At 30.0% G+C, this 11,449-nt stretch overlaps 1 protein-coding gene across 1 annotated transcript; it reads right to left on the reverse strand.

The window, feature by feature from the left end:
* Positions 1-361: 361 nt before the first annotated feature.
* On the reverse strand, positions 362-10,991 carry LOC130442991 (trafficking protein particle complex subunit 11). The gene is made up of 14 exons (XM_056777423.1): positions 10,025-10,991; positions 9,737-9,967; positions 9,544-9,685; positions 9,052-9,222; positions 8,848-8,981; positions 8,576-8,783; positions 8,292-8,494; positions 8,055-8,238; positions 6,298-6,622; positions 4,139-4,506; positions 3,061-3,218; positions 2,784-2,997; positions 1,881-2,075; positions 362-655 (listed from the first exon to the last, which is right to left on the reverse strand). Exons 1-14 carry the CDS (start codon positions 10,768-10,770, stop codon positions 593-595), a joined length of 3,342 nt encoding a protein of 1,113 aa, XP_056633401.1. The 5' UTR covers positions 10,771-10,991; the 3' UTR covers positions 362-592.
* Positions 10,992-11,449: the final 458 nt, after the last annotated feature.

An 11,449-nucleotide genomic window follows, 5' to 3' on the forward strand; every position in this document is an offset into this window, starting at 1 on the left:
TTTTTTTATGAGAATGAACTTTTCCTGAGGAAAATCAAATGGAAGTACTTTATCAAGGTATTTTTATTTTATATTGAATAGTAGATTTCATTCTATTTTGAACTGTAGGCTACACACACGGACTTTACAGCAGTGTACATATAGAAAACTTTTGTCAGTATATTTTATTATTCTTAAAATTTTTGCATATTGACGGATTGTCGCATTTTCCTGCTTAGAATTTCTATAGTTAAACCGGTAGGGATCCAAAGTAAGGTGTAATTAAATAATGTTTGGTGAAAATTATGTCCTTTGAAAATTTGTTAGTTTTCTTTAGTTAATTTTCACACATAATTGAAGTGAGGGTAAAAAATAAAAAAAATATATTCATAAATACTTTTAATAAAACTGAATATATAAAATCTTCATAACAATATCAATTAAAATTCATCCAGAAAATATTTTAAAGTCAAATTTATAACGATTATGGATTAGAAGACTCATTCACAAGAACAATGTTTGATTGACGAAAATAGATGAAGATACGTTAGTTTCTTCGACTTTGAACTATTTTCTGTATTGATTAAATTAAAAAAACATTTTATTTTATATCTTATCCTATAACAGCGACCGGAAGCATTTCAGAGGATTGTTTTGAGTCCCCTTTTGCTTGTGGCTGTAAAAAATAGAGAAAACCTATATATTCGAAGACTGTCATATACATTAGAATTAACAAAACATGTCATTGCTGAACTGATCTGGATATAACGTTATAAAACTTGTTAAATACCCGATAATTAAAAAGTGAACAGGAGAATTAGTAAAGCCGAAGAAATATACAAGTATAGAAAATATAAAGGAAATGAAACAATTTTGATTAAAACACAATAATAAATGGTATAAACTGAAAAAATATCATTACGTCAATAAAACTGAACAATATGAAAATACCCAGAGCAGAGAGTACAAAATACATCGACATAGATACCAGACTTATATAGAAGGTGCGTTTTGTTTGAAAACGAAAACAAATTGATCTCAAAGTTAGGAAATGAATTGGCAGATAGGAAAAACAGCTAATTTAACTCTTAAAAACAAAATGCTTCTCTATAAAACTATCATCAAACCAATATGATTATGGGAAATAGATATACTCTCCATCAAAATCCGAAATACGCCCTATATCTCAAAAACAGTTCAAGGTATAAAAAAATGTTTAATATAAAAGTTGTAGAGAATTGAATTCTCTACAAAATTGATAAGAAATGGAAATAGCATAAGACCCATAGAAAACGAGATATTTGCAAAAAATTACTTTGACCTTGACTTACAAACTTGCGACCAACCAATTATATGTGAATTTTGAATTATCAGAAAGAAAGATTGAATTAGATCTAAAAGTTGATAAAAAATGATAATTTCACGTTTAGCAATAAATTATAACCTCAATATTACGAGTTTTTGATCGGATTTATCAGTTGACCTCTGATCGCGCGTTCTACGCCCTATATCTCGAAAAAAGTTGAAGGTATACAAAAATGTTAAATACAAAAGTTGTAGAGAATTGAATTCTCTACAATATTGATAATGAATACAAATAGCGAAAACCCATAAAAAGCGAGATATTTGCAAAAAATCACTTAACTTTCAAACTTGCGACCATCCAATTATATGTGAATTTTGAAAATAGTTTTAGGATGCCTAAATACAAGTTTTCGACGAGATATTCATCTAATTTGGCCTTATATGACAGGACTATCAATAGAAAAAACTAATAAAAGCAGAAAATATCCATTATGAACAGTATAAGCACGATAAAAGTTGAAACTAACTAACAGTACACAAAAAAATGAAATTTTTAAACACTGCATAATAAAGAAATAAGTAATAATTAAACTTACCATTACATAAATATGTGTCTGTAGCATTCTAGCTGTCAAAGAATTCAATTGTTCTTGTTTTACAACCGATTTTTCGTTATCCCCAATTTCTGGAACTTTCAAACTCAATTTCGGCAAAACTACATTCCCAGCTATCAAAGGGTTCAAATTATACTTCAATATTTTCGTCGACTTCGGAGAAATAGACATCGAAACCTAAAATTATCGTCAAACTACTAAAAAAAACCATTTTTATTGATTGATCGATAAATCATCGGTTTTCAACCTGGGGAGCATGGAAGGATTCCAGGAGAACCGTCAACAAATGAAAAAAATTTAATAACTGCGCAACGACTTTTAGAGGTTTGACATTAACAAGTTTTGTCCGAGATATGGCAACATCCCGAAATACATCCGATCGGGGATTCCCCAAAACTAGATCGCAACTAATGGGAAATAAAAATAAAAGTTAAGAAACTAGGAGGACTCAAAATCACCCCGACCTTTCAAACCACGTTCCAAGTCACAGACAAGTGAAGATAATGACGTGACAACAAGAGTTGTTGCGGGGAACAGATGCTTCTGGGCAGTCCAGAGAGCGCTCAAGACCCTCGCGAAGGTCCTGATTAAATTCAAGAACAAGTAATTGACTTGCAACGTGATGCGAAAGCTAAAGTGAATTTTCCAAACATGGATTTTTGAAGATTTCTGGCTCTTACATCTTCCCGTTTACCCAGAAGTATCAATGGAGGTAGTCAAGTTGCTTGTACAACCAGAGTATGACTAGAATAAAGTAAATTCGTCGTATATAAGTCTAAATTAACTTGGAGGCGTGACCTCACACCAAAGTATGAAAAGGGGTTTCTCAGATCCAGGAAGGTTGAAAACTCCTACTATAAATAAAAATACTGTTTGATATTCTACCTGTTTATACCCGGAAAACATGAAAGGATCACTGGCTTCCATAGATGAATCCAATTGGATAAGTTCCTGGGATCTATTTTCTATGTGGTATTCCAAGACCATTGGGGTTCTAACAAATCCGTAAGAGGGAGCATACATTCTTAAACCAATCGGTAACCAATCACAAGATAACCCGATGACAGCTAATGAAGTACAAGTACTATAACCGTTTTCTCTGAAATATATATATGCATATATGAATACAACGAAGCTGTTAGTTTGAAAAAATAATATTCACCTTTTCCAGTTTATTATATATTGTCCAATGTTGACGAATTGATCTGTATTTTTGTTGCACGTCGCTAAATGCAATTCGGCACCTATTTCGTCCGTATTGAAAATTTTATCGGCTATTTGACTGGTGTAATTTTCATCGGCCGAACTCACCGGGTATGTCTGAATATAACAAAAATCCAAAGATCACCTTTTAAATTATTGATTGGAATGTATATAAACTCTAGTAGTCGTTGAAAAAACTATTTATTCAACTTTATACAAAAAAAACCCAACTCAGTAGGTCTCATTTTTAAGGTATATTAGTAGATCCTTCTCATACGCCATTTTATACTATGTCAAAGGCAAAACCATTTTGATCGTTCCCTTGCCACCTCTATTAACTTTTCTACTGTCATTTTTTCATAAAAAAATCACCCACACGTGTGGCACAGCAAACTTTGTCTGAACTACAGCGGGACACGTCTCTGAGCTGACACATATCGTGTCAGGTTGCGTGGGTTCATAAACATGAGTGACTATTTCCAAAATTTGTAAGTGGAAAATCTAAACGTTGCGATGCATACTTGAGTTGTAAAGTAATTATTTTAATAAAATTAATTTCATTCAATTAAATAAAATTATTCCAAAAACTGAAACAAGTAACTGACAAAATGATACTTTGTTAACTTCCTAGTAGCCATATTGTTTGCATTTTGACAATTTCCTTTTAAACAATCGCTTTAAAAATTAACAGAAAGAGGAGTCTTCGTTTTTATCAGCACCCCTGTAAATTTTAGGAGAGTACTAACAAGCTAATTACCAATGTTAATCAAGTCATCAAAATAAGGACAAGAAGAAGTTTTTGAAGTTTGACATTATAATTGAAGGTTAAATTTGCTTATAAACATTCAGAATCACTGAAATGGGCAAAGAATTTTTCTATATTGTTTCGGCAAAGCTAAGATTTTTTGTTTTTAAATTACAATGACAACAATAAAATAAGAAAATTAGAATATTATATCGATGCTACAGTTTTTACTTAATCACGATATGTGAAATTATTCTAAATAAGTAAAGTTTTATATATTTATCATACTTACGTATTCAAATTTTGTATTTTCAATGATAATTGGCCACGGCGAAACGAATTTTATATAATTCATAACGGCAAATTCTTCACCAATATAAAACTTATCAATTTCCGCCATAAGAAGTGATAAATATTTTGTAGACACTTCGAACGGTTTGATAACATTCAAAGTTATTTTTTCCGATTTTATACTCATTATCCTCTTTTCATCTTTAAGCGTATAAGTTAATTTCACTTGTATGTTACACTTGCACACAATACTAGATTTTACAAAAAATTTTATAGAACTAATTGTATCTTTCGCTTCTAAATTCGTGGGAATTTTCAACTCCAAGTTCACTTTACTTTTGTTATCTGTAGGTTCTAAAGACAATTTCACTGAAATAATAAAAAATCCAGTACAATATAATTATAACATGTGTTAACCCAAAAAAAATTATATACCATAGAATAGTTTGCTTTTGTATTTAGAAGACTGATTAAACTGTATTTTTCAAAATTTGTGGTTTTAATGTTTAATTGAAGATAAAACCATACAAATAAATATGTTTATAATTTTTATCGAGCTTTACTATCAAAATAGCTTACAAAAAGTAAAAAATACTTTAAAAATGTACATTTTTACTTTTTCTCGTCATGTTTTTATTATATTAGCCTTGATGAAATTGTTTGAAGTTCATAATGTCCTGAACTGAAACTGGAAACGTTCTTCTTGCTCTCCTGAATACGATCCCATATTGTTTTCAAAATTTACCTAAATGGGTATGGAACATAAGAACTTCCAATGACATCTTGCAGCCCATGGCATTAAAATTTTTTAATGTATCTTCAACTAACTAGTTTTTAGCTTTAATTTTTGCCAAAAATCCAAAAACTACTGCTTTAAAACTGTTGCAACTCGCTATCGGAGTACGATTCAGTAACTTTGGAAATTCTTCATAAGAAAAAATTTGTCTAATTTACGGACCAATAAAAACCCCTGCTTTAACCTTTGCTTCTGATAAAAAACTTTTTCATGTATCCAAAAGCTTCTTGATGATTTCAACAAATTGTTTCATTAACCTTAGCTTAATGTGCAGAGGTGGCATTAACACTTTTTCCTCTTCAACAATCGAATCATATTTTACATTTTGTTATACGAGACAAAATTGTTCTTACAGGTCATGACCGTTGATTATAGTGCGTAGCATCAGTTCCTCTATCCCATAAGCGCATTCTTTATATATCAGCCCTGTAGTCCTATCAAAAATTGAAACATTTTGAAATCTCCAATCAGATGTCAGTTATACTTTACTGATTTAAGCGAAATTCCAACACTTTCATAATTTTCTTTCAAATGTACTGAACGAGCAATTGAAATTTATTTCCATTTTGTAATAAAACTTTCTGTAATAATAACATCAGCAAGTAAATTCCGCTATTTGAAACGAAAGCACAAAAGTTCAGCTTCATTTTTCGGCAAAGTTAAAATCTTCTGTAGTTATAAGATGGTGTTTTGGTGGTTCTAGTGTAGGTAAAAATACCTTATCAGAATTACTTCTGTTAGAACTACTAGAGATGAACTACTTTTTTGAGATAACTTTTTCTGTGGCTCAGGTACTGGTCATGTGCAATTAGAGCAGAAGTAGTTAAAGATGTGACCCTTCAGTTTTCGCCAGATTCTTGGTATTGCAAGTTTCAAATACCTTTTTTTCAACTCGATACCAACCTTAAGTAAAGAAATAAAAATTAATATGTCTATAAGATTCGATTTAACGATAAATTAAAAATTGCTCACCTTCCAAACTTCTTTTACACTTCTCACTGAGAACGTGAGATGTCTCTAGTTCATATTTTATATCTCGACTTCAATAAATGGACTACATATGAAACGAAATGCATCAGCAAGATATTTACACCTTCGTGATGACATTTTAACATTTTCTAAACATTTATAAAATATCTTATCGTTCTTTATCACTCAACTACCATCTAGAGGCACCCTACTCTAATTTTGTAGTATTTTTAAATATGTATATCATAACTAATTGAAATTTATAAAAACAAATTGAAAATTAGTATTATTTCTATAACTATGACAAAAGCAAACTTTATATCAAAAAAAGGTATTATTATAATATAAAGTTTAGGACAAAAATTTTTTTTGTTGAGTCATATAAAAAAAATTACCATCATTTATTTCTTCTTCAATCCATACTTCCACTTTCAAATCCTCAATACCATACAATTCCTCATTTTTAACATTGATTTTAATTTCGTACCATTCTCCTGATAAAGCAGGATCATTATGAATAAAATCTACTCTGAGTTTAGATTCTCTAGGTACTATAGTTGCTTGATGTAACATTCGGATGTTATCGAAATCGATTTTGTTTGAATTATATTTGAAATGGATCAATTCGAAATGGTTTGAATCTGTATTAGTCAATGTAGAAAACTTTAGATCCACGGAACTATTGGGGGGGTTTCCGAGGAATATATCCACTGATGAAATCTAGAAAAATTTCATTTAAATGTATTTTCGCACATAATATCCATTACTAGAGATAAAGTGTGAGATAGGAAACAGAAATACATTAAGAACAAAACTTTATAGTAACTTTTTTTGTAATTAAACACTTTTTTATTGACCAAATACTTATTACACACTTGTTTTGAACTACTAAACATCCTAGATACTTTTTTTAACTGCATACAAGATACAATTTAATTATTGACATTTTTCACTCTTATACTCTCTTTAAATGCGTTAATCCAATACTATAATAAAATTTTGATCATTGATCTCTTAACACCTAGACCTCATATGACAGGAGTTATTCTTTTAACATTTTTTCTAATTTTCAACAATTATTGTTTAAGAATTTCCTATTTATGTTGTAATATAATTTTTAATAATCCATAATTTTTCATTAGTAAAAATCTTTCAAGATTTATCCCAACTATTATTTTTATAATTGTAATCTAGAAATATTTTAATAATAGATTTTTTTTAACCACATTCCATACACTTTTTTCAACATTTTGCATCAACTGAAACGCAGTATTTTATACATATTTTGATAATTATAACTTTCCAGTCATTATTTTTCAAAATACTAGTTACATTTTTAACAATCCTCACTTTTTTCATTGGTTGAATTTTTTTTAAAATCCTCAACTATATCCCAGCAATTGTTCCGGACCTTCTTTGGTAACTGACACTTTTAGAATTTGATGAAAATCTTCCTAAGCACTTTTTCAACTGTATTCCAATCATTTCCAGGCACTTTTCTTAGAATTGATTACAAGACATTTGGATGATATGGTTTTTCAAAGTTACACTCCATACACTTTTCTAAGCCTTTCGAAACAAAATTTTAACTGCATCCAAGGTGTTTTACACATTTTTGATAACTGACACTTTTAGGATTTGATGAAAATCTTCCTGGGCTTTTTTTCAACTGTATTCCAATCATTTTTCCAGGCGCTTTTCCTATAACTGAATTTTAGACACATCTTTAATAAAGGACATTTAGAATTTGATGAAAATCCTTTGAGACACTTTGTCAATTGTATTCTATTAATTTTTGCAGGCGTTTTTCCTATAACTGCATTTTGCACACATCTTGAATAAGTGACACTTAGAACTTTGTGAAAATTCTTCCTAGGTACTTTGTTAACTGTATTCCAATGATTTTTCAAGGCATTTTTCTTATAACTGCATTCAAGACACATTTGGATGATACAATTTTCCAAATTTACACTCCATACACTTTACTAAGCCTTTCGAAACAAAATTTTAACTTCATCCAGGATGTTTTACACATTTTTGGTAACTGACACTTTTAAATTTGATGAAAATTCTTTTTTTTTGGAAAGTAGATCATTTGATTTATACAATAGAAGAAAACTTACTATGTAGAAGGAAATATAGACATAATTACCTGAATATCTGAATTAACATCATATGTATCCGCTACAAAATCTATGGGAAACCTTTTAATTTCATCTTTGTGGAAAACATATGGTGTATCTACCAGTTCTTGTACACAGTACTGCATCATTTGTTTCTGATTACCAATAGATATCGCTAGTTTCCATATGGGTAGAGGAAACGGGCATGTGGATCTAAGAAATTGAACAAAAAATATAATTTCCACATAATTGATTCCAGTTTTTACCTTATGAATATTTCCGCCTTCACAATCTGATCGATTTCGTAGGATTTTTTTAAAAACCTTGCTTTAACTGATAAACAGCTTGTCATTTTACTAACATCTAAAGATATATCAAGAGATTTTTCTGTAAAAACCGGTTGCCATAAGATTATTGCATTTTGTAATATGTCTTGTGATAATTTAGGATCACCAAATGGTATTTGTTTCTGTAAAAATAAAAAAAATATGTAACTTATTTAATATATAAATAAATTCCAATACAATTAGTTTGTTCTATTCGAATTTACCTTGAATATTCTGATTAGATTCTCATAAATTCTTCGTTTTTCATTCAAAGGTGTTGTAATGTTACTTCCAAGTAATTCTATGGCTAAAATGGCATAATCTTGTACGTTTGCTGTTAAGAACGAACATAATATAGCTTTTTCTAATATTACAGACAATATACTCCACCATTTCTCATTCCGAAAATCCCACAACATGTGCGTGTACAATCTGAAAAAAATTTAATTATATACAAATAGAAAAATTGAAAATTTGAACAAAAATAAAATCTCACGTTAATGCCTTTCCATAATCTTTAGAATCGTAATATTCATCTGCCATTTGTAAAACTAAATGTCTTCTTGTCCTCGGGCATCTATATGTTTTATACTGTGATATTGCCAAACCATACAAGGCTATTATCAGGTTCTAAAAAGACAAAATCAATTGTTGCTGATATTAAAACTGTCCGGTCCTTCAAGCTCTTCACTCAACTTACAGAATGATTTATCTGCTTTTCTAAAAACTGCAAAGCTTGTATCCCACTCGACTCTAGTTGTGGATCCGGTGGTTCCGAAGTTAATTTTCCTGGCCTCCAAGGTCTCTGTCCATAAAATTCCATATGTTCAGCTCCTTGTAGAGGATCAGGCTCAGGATAAGCAATTACATTCTAAATATAACCACATTTTTATTAAAGTATTTTCCACAATCTAAGAAAGTGCCTTTACTACTGAAACCTTTATAAAATTTGATAAGACCCAAATGACCTATAGGATTTGGGAAGGCATATAATACTTGGCATTTTTCTTATAGTTTAAAGATAAATTTGAATTTTATAAAATTTTATGACTCAAAATAAACTAACAAAGACATAATCCGACTCTATTAAGGCTAGGTATAAAGTTGGATTCTATATATTAAATGGATTCTAGTCACTTTCTTAGATTGTGAAAAATTCTATATCTTGATTTAAATTTTATTAGAATCTTACTGAACAAAGTTCCCGACACAATTTTTTTCTCTGTATACAAAATTGTGCGGCTTGTTGATAATAGATTCCTGGGTGCTGAGTCTGTACAGCTGGTAAACCTAGTTTGACAGCCTCATCAAAAGTATCACCAAAAACAGAATACCTGCAGATATTTTATTGGATTTTGATAGAAGTGAATGAAAAAAATACTCACTGTTTGGATAACCAGGCGTAATGTTCAAAAGTCAAGTCATGGAATCCCATTCTAGCTTTAAATCTATCGATATGTGCCTTGAATTGAGAAATAGCATCACGAGGTAGATTTAAAGCGAATAATAATCGACATAGTTTGTAATTTACGAAACCTGCTATGGTTCGAATTTCCAGAGCATTTGTATCTACTATCCGTATCTCTAATAAACTATTATAAGCATGGGTATAATGTCTTGAAGAAATAATAACTTCAATAAAATTTTCGTATAAAACAAATTAAATGACTTACTTGTGGGCCATATGCAAATCCTGTTTTAATTCATTCAAAAATCCCATCTTAAAATGATGCCTAACAAAAAGATATTGATGAGAGTTTTTATTCAAATGCTCCTTATGCGATTTAACTTTTTTAGTCTCGTTGTGGTAATAAGTTTGTGCAAATTCAAAAAATGCGTTTTCAAGTCTAATAGCATAACCTTGTAAATGGTCTCCGTGGGGTAATACAAATAGTGATTGTGAATTTAATTCACAGCTAGAACACAAAGCAGCTGCACGTTCAGCTGCTAAAGCATCTTCTCCCGGGGGTAATGGCGTACAATTTTGTATAAGTACAATTGTTAATCTAGTATTACGACCTTCTAAGGCTGCTCTCATAGACTGAACTCTAGAAGCGCATTCGATCATTTTTTCATTCCATTGAGGATCATGCCAATCTAAATCATAAAATATCACAATAACTGCTGGCACTTCATAGAGGTGCTTCTTCATCCAATTCTTTTTTAATATACCTTTTGGTATATACCAATCGTAAGAAGTCCTTCTTGGCTTCATTACAGGAAATTCGTGAGCATTATCTACTAATTTAAATAAAACTGGGGCTCTTTCTATTCTCCGGCTACCGCCGAAAGTTTCCCAAATGGATTTGTGTACAGCATTATTTACTATATCTAAACCAGATATTCCGACTAACACTAATGGCTTAACAGAAAGTTCTGGTGGAAGATCTGTCTCATTATGCAGTATATTAGGTTGCATTTTCCTTTTATCTACTTGTTATTTAGTACATACGTTTGTTTTATTAGTTGTTTTGATACGGATTCGCATAATTGTCTATGAAAAATTAACCTAAAACTGTCAACGGACACTCTTCTTTATATGACAACTTTCAAAGTAAAACCACAGAATTAATACTGATAGTAATAATTATTTGGTTAAACCTAACCTGAACTGAGCTTAGGTTTAAATTTTATTACCGTAGAAACATGTCACCAACGTGTATTAAGTGTTGCATATGTTTTAAAAAGTTTATGTTTAAATGTTTATAATTACTTGATTTTATATAAGCAAACAGCTATATTTGGTCTAATATCACAATCTCAATAGTGTAGGACTATTTAAAATTATCTGTATCGGTTGCTTAGTGCATTGAAAATATACGTACGATGTATTGTATTTTGCATACAGTGTGGTAATGCATGAATCTTTTCTTTTTTTAACACTATTTTAACTTGAAAATCCTCAAATGATTTTTGTTTCTTGATAATCGAATAAAATAATTATATATATATAAATAATATATGAATATAAATAATAATAATAATCAAAAATCTAATCTAACCTAACCTTTTTATATTTTTTAAATAGTCCTGATATTTTCTTCTTTTTTGTCGAATGACAAGAAAATCTATTACTGATTTTTAACTAGACACAGGCC

This window comes from Diorhabda sublineata, chromosome 4, assembly GCF_026230105.1.
Source record: "Diorhabda sublineata isolate icDioSubl1.1 chromosome 4, icDioSubl1.1, whole genome shotgun sequence".
Classification (NCBI taxonomy): domain Eukaryota; kingdom Metazoa; phylum Arthropoda; class Insecta; order Coleoptera; family Chrysomelidae; genus Diorhabda; species Diorhabda sublineata.

Coding starts and splice junctions, on each gene's coding strand:
- LOC130442991 (XM_056777423.1), bottom strand. CDS start 10,770: ATGCAACCTAATATACTGCATAATGAGACAGATCTTCCACCAGAACTT. Junction 9,223..9,543: donor TGTGTCGGGAACTTTGTTCA/GTAAGATTCTAA, acceptor GGTTATATTTAG/AATGTAATTGCTTATCCTGA. Junction 656..1,880: donor AGACACATATTTATGTAATG/GTAAGTTTAATT, acceptor TATTTTTTACAG/CCACAAGCAAAAGGGGACTC.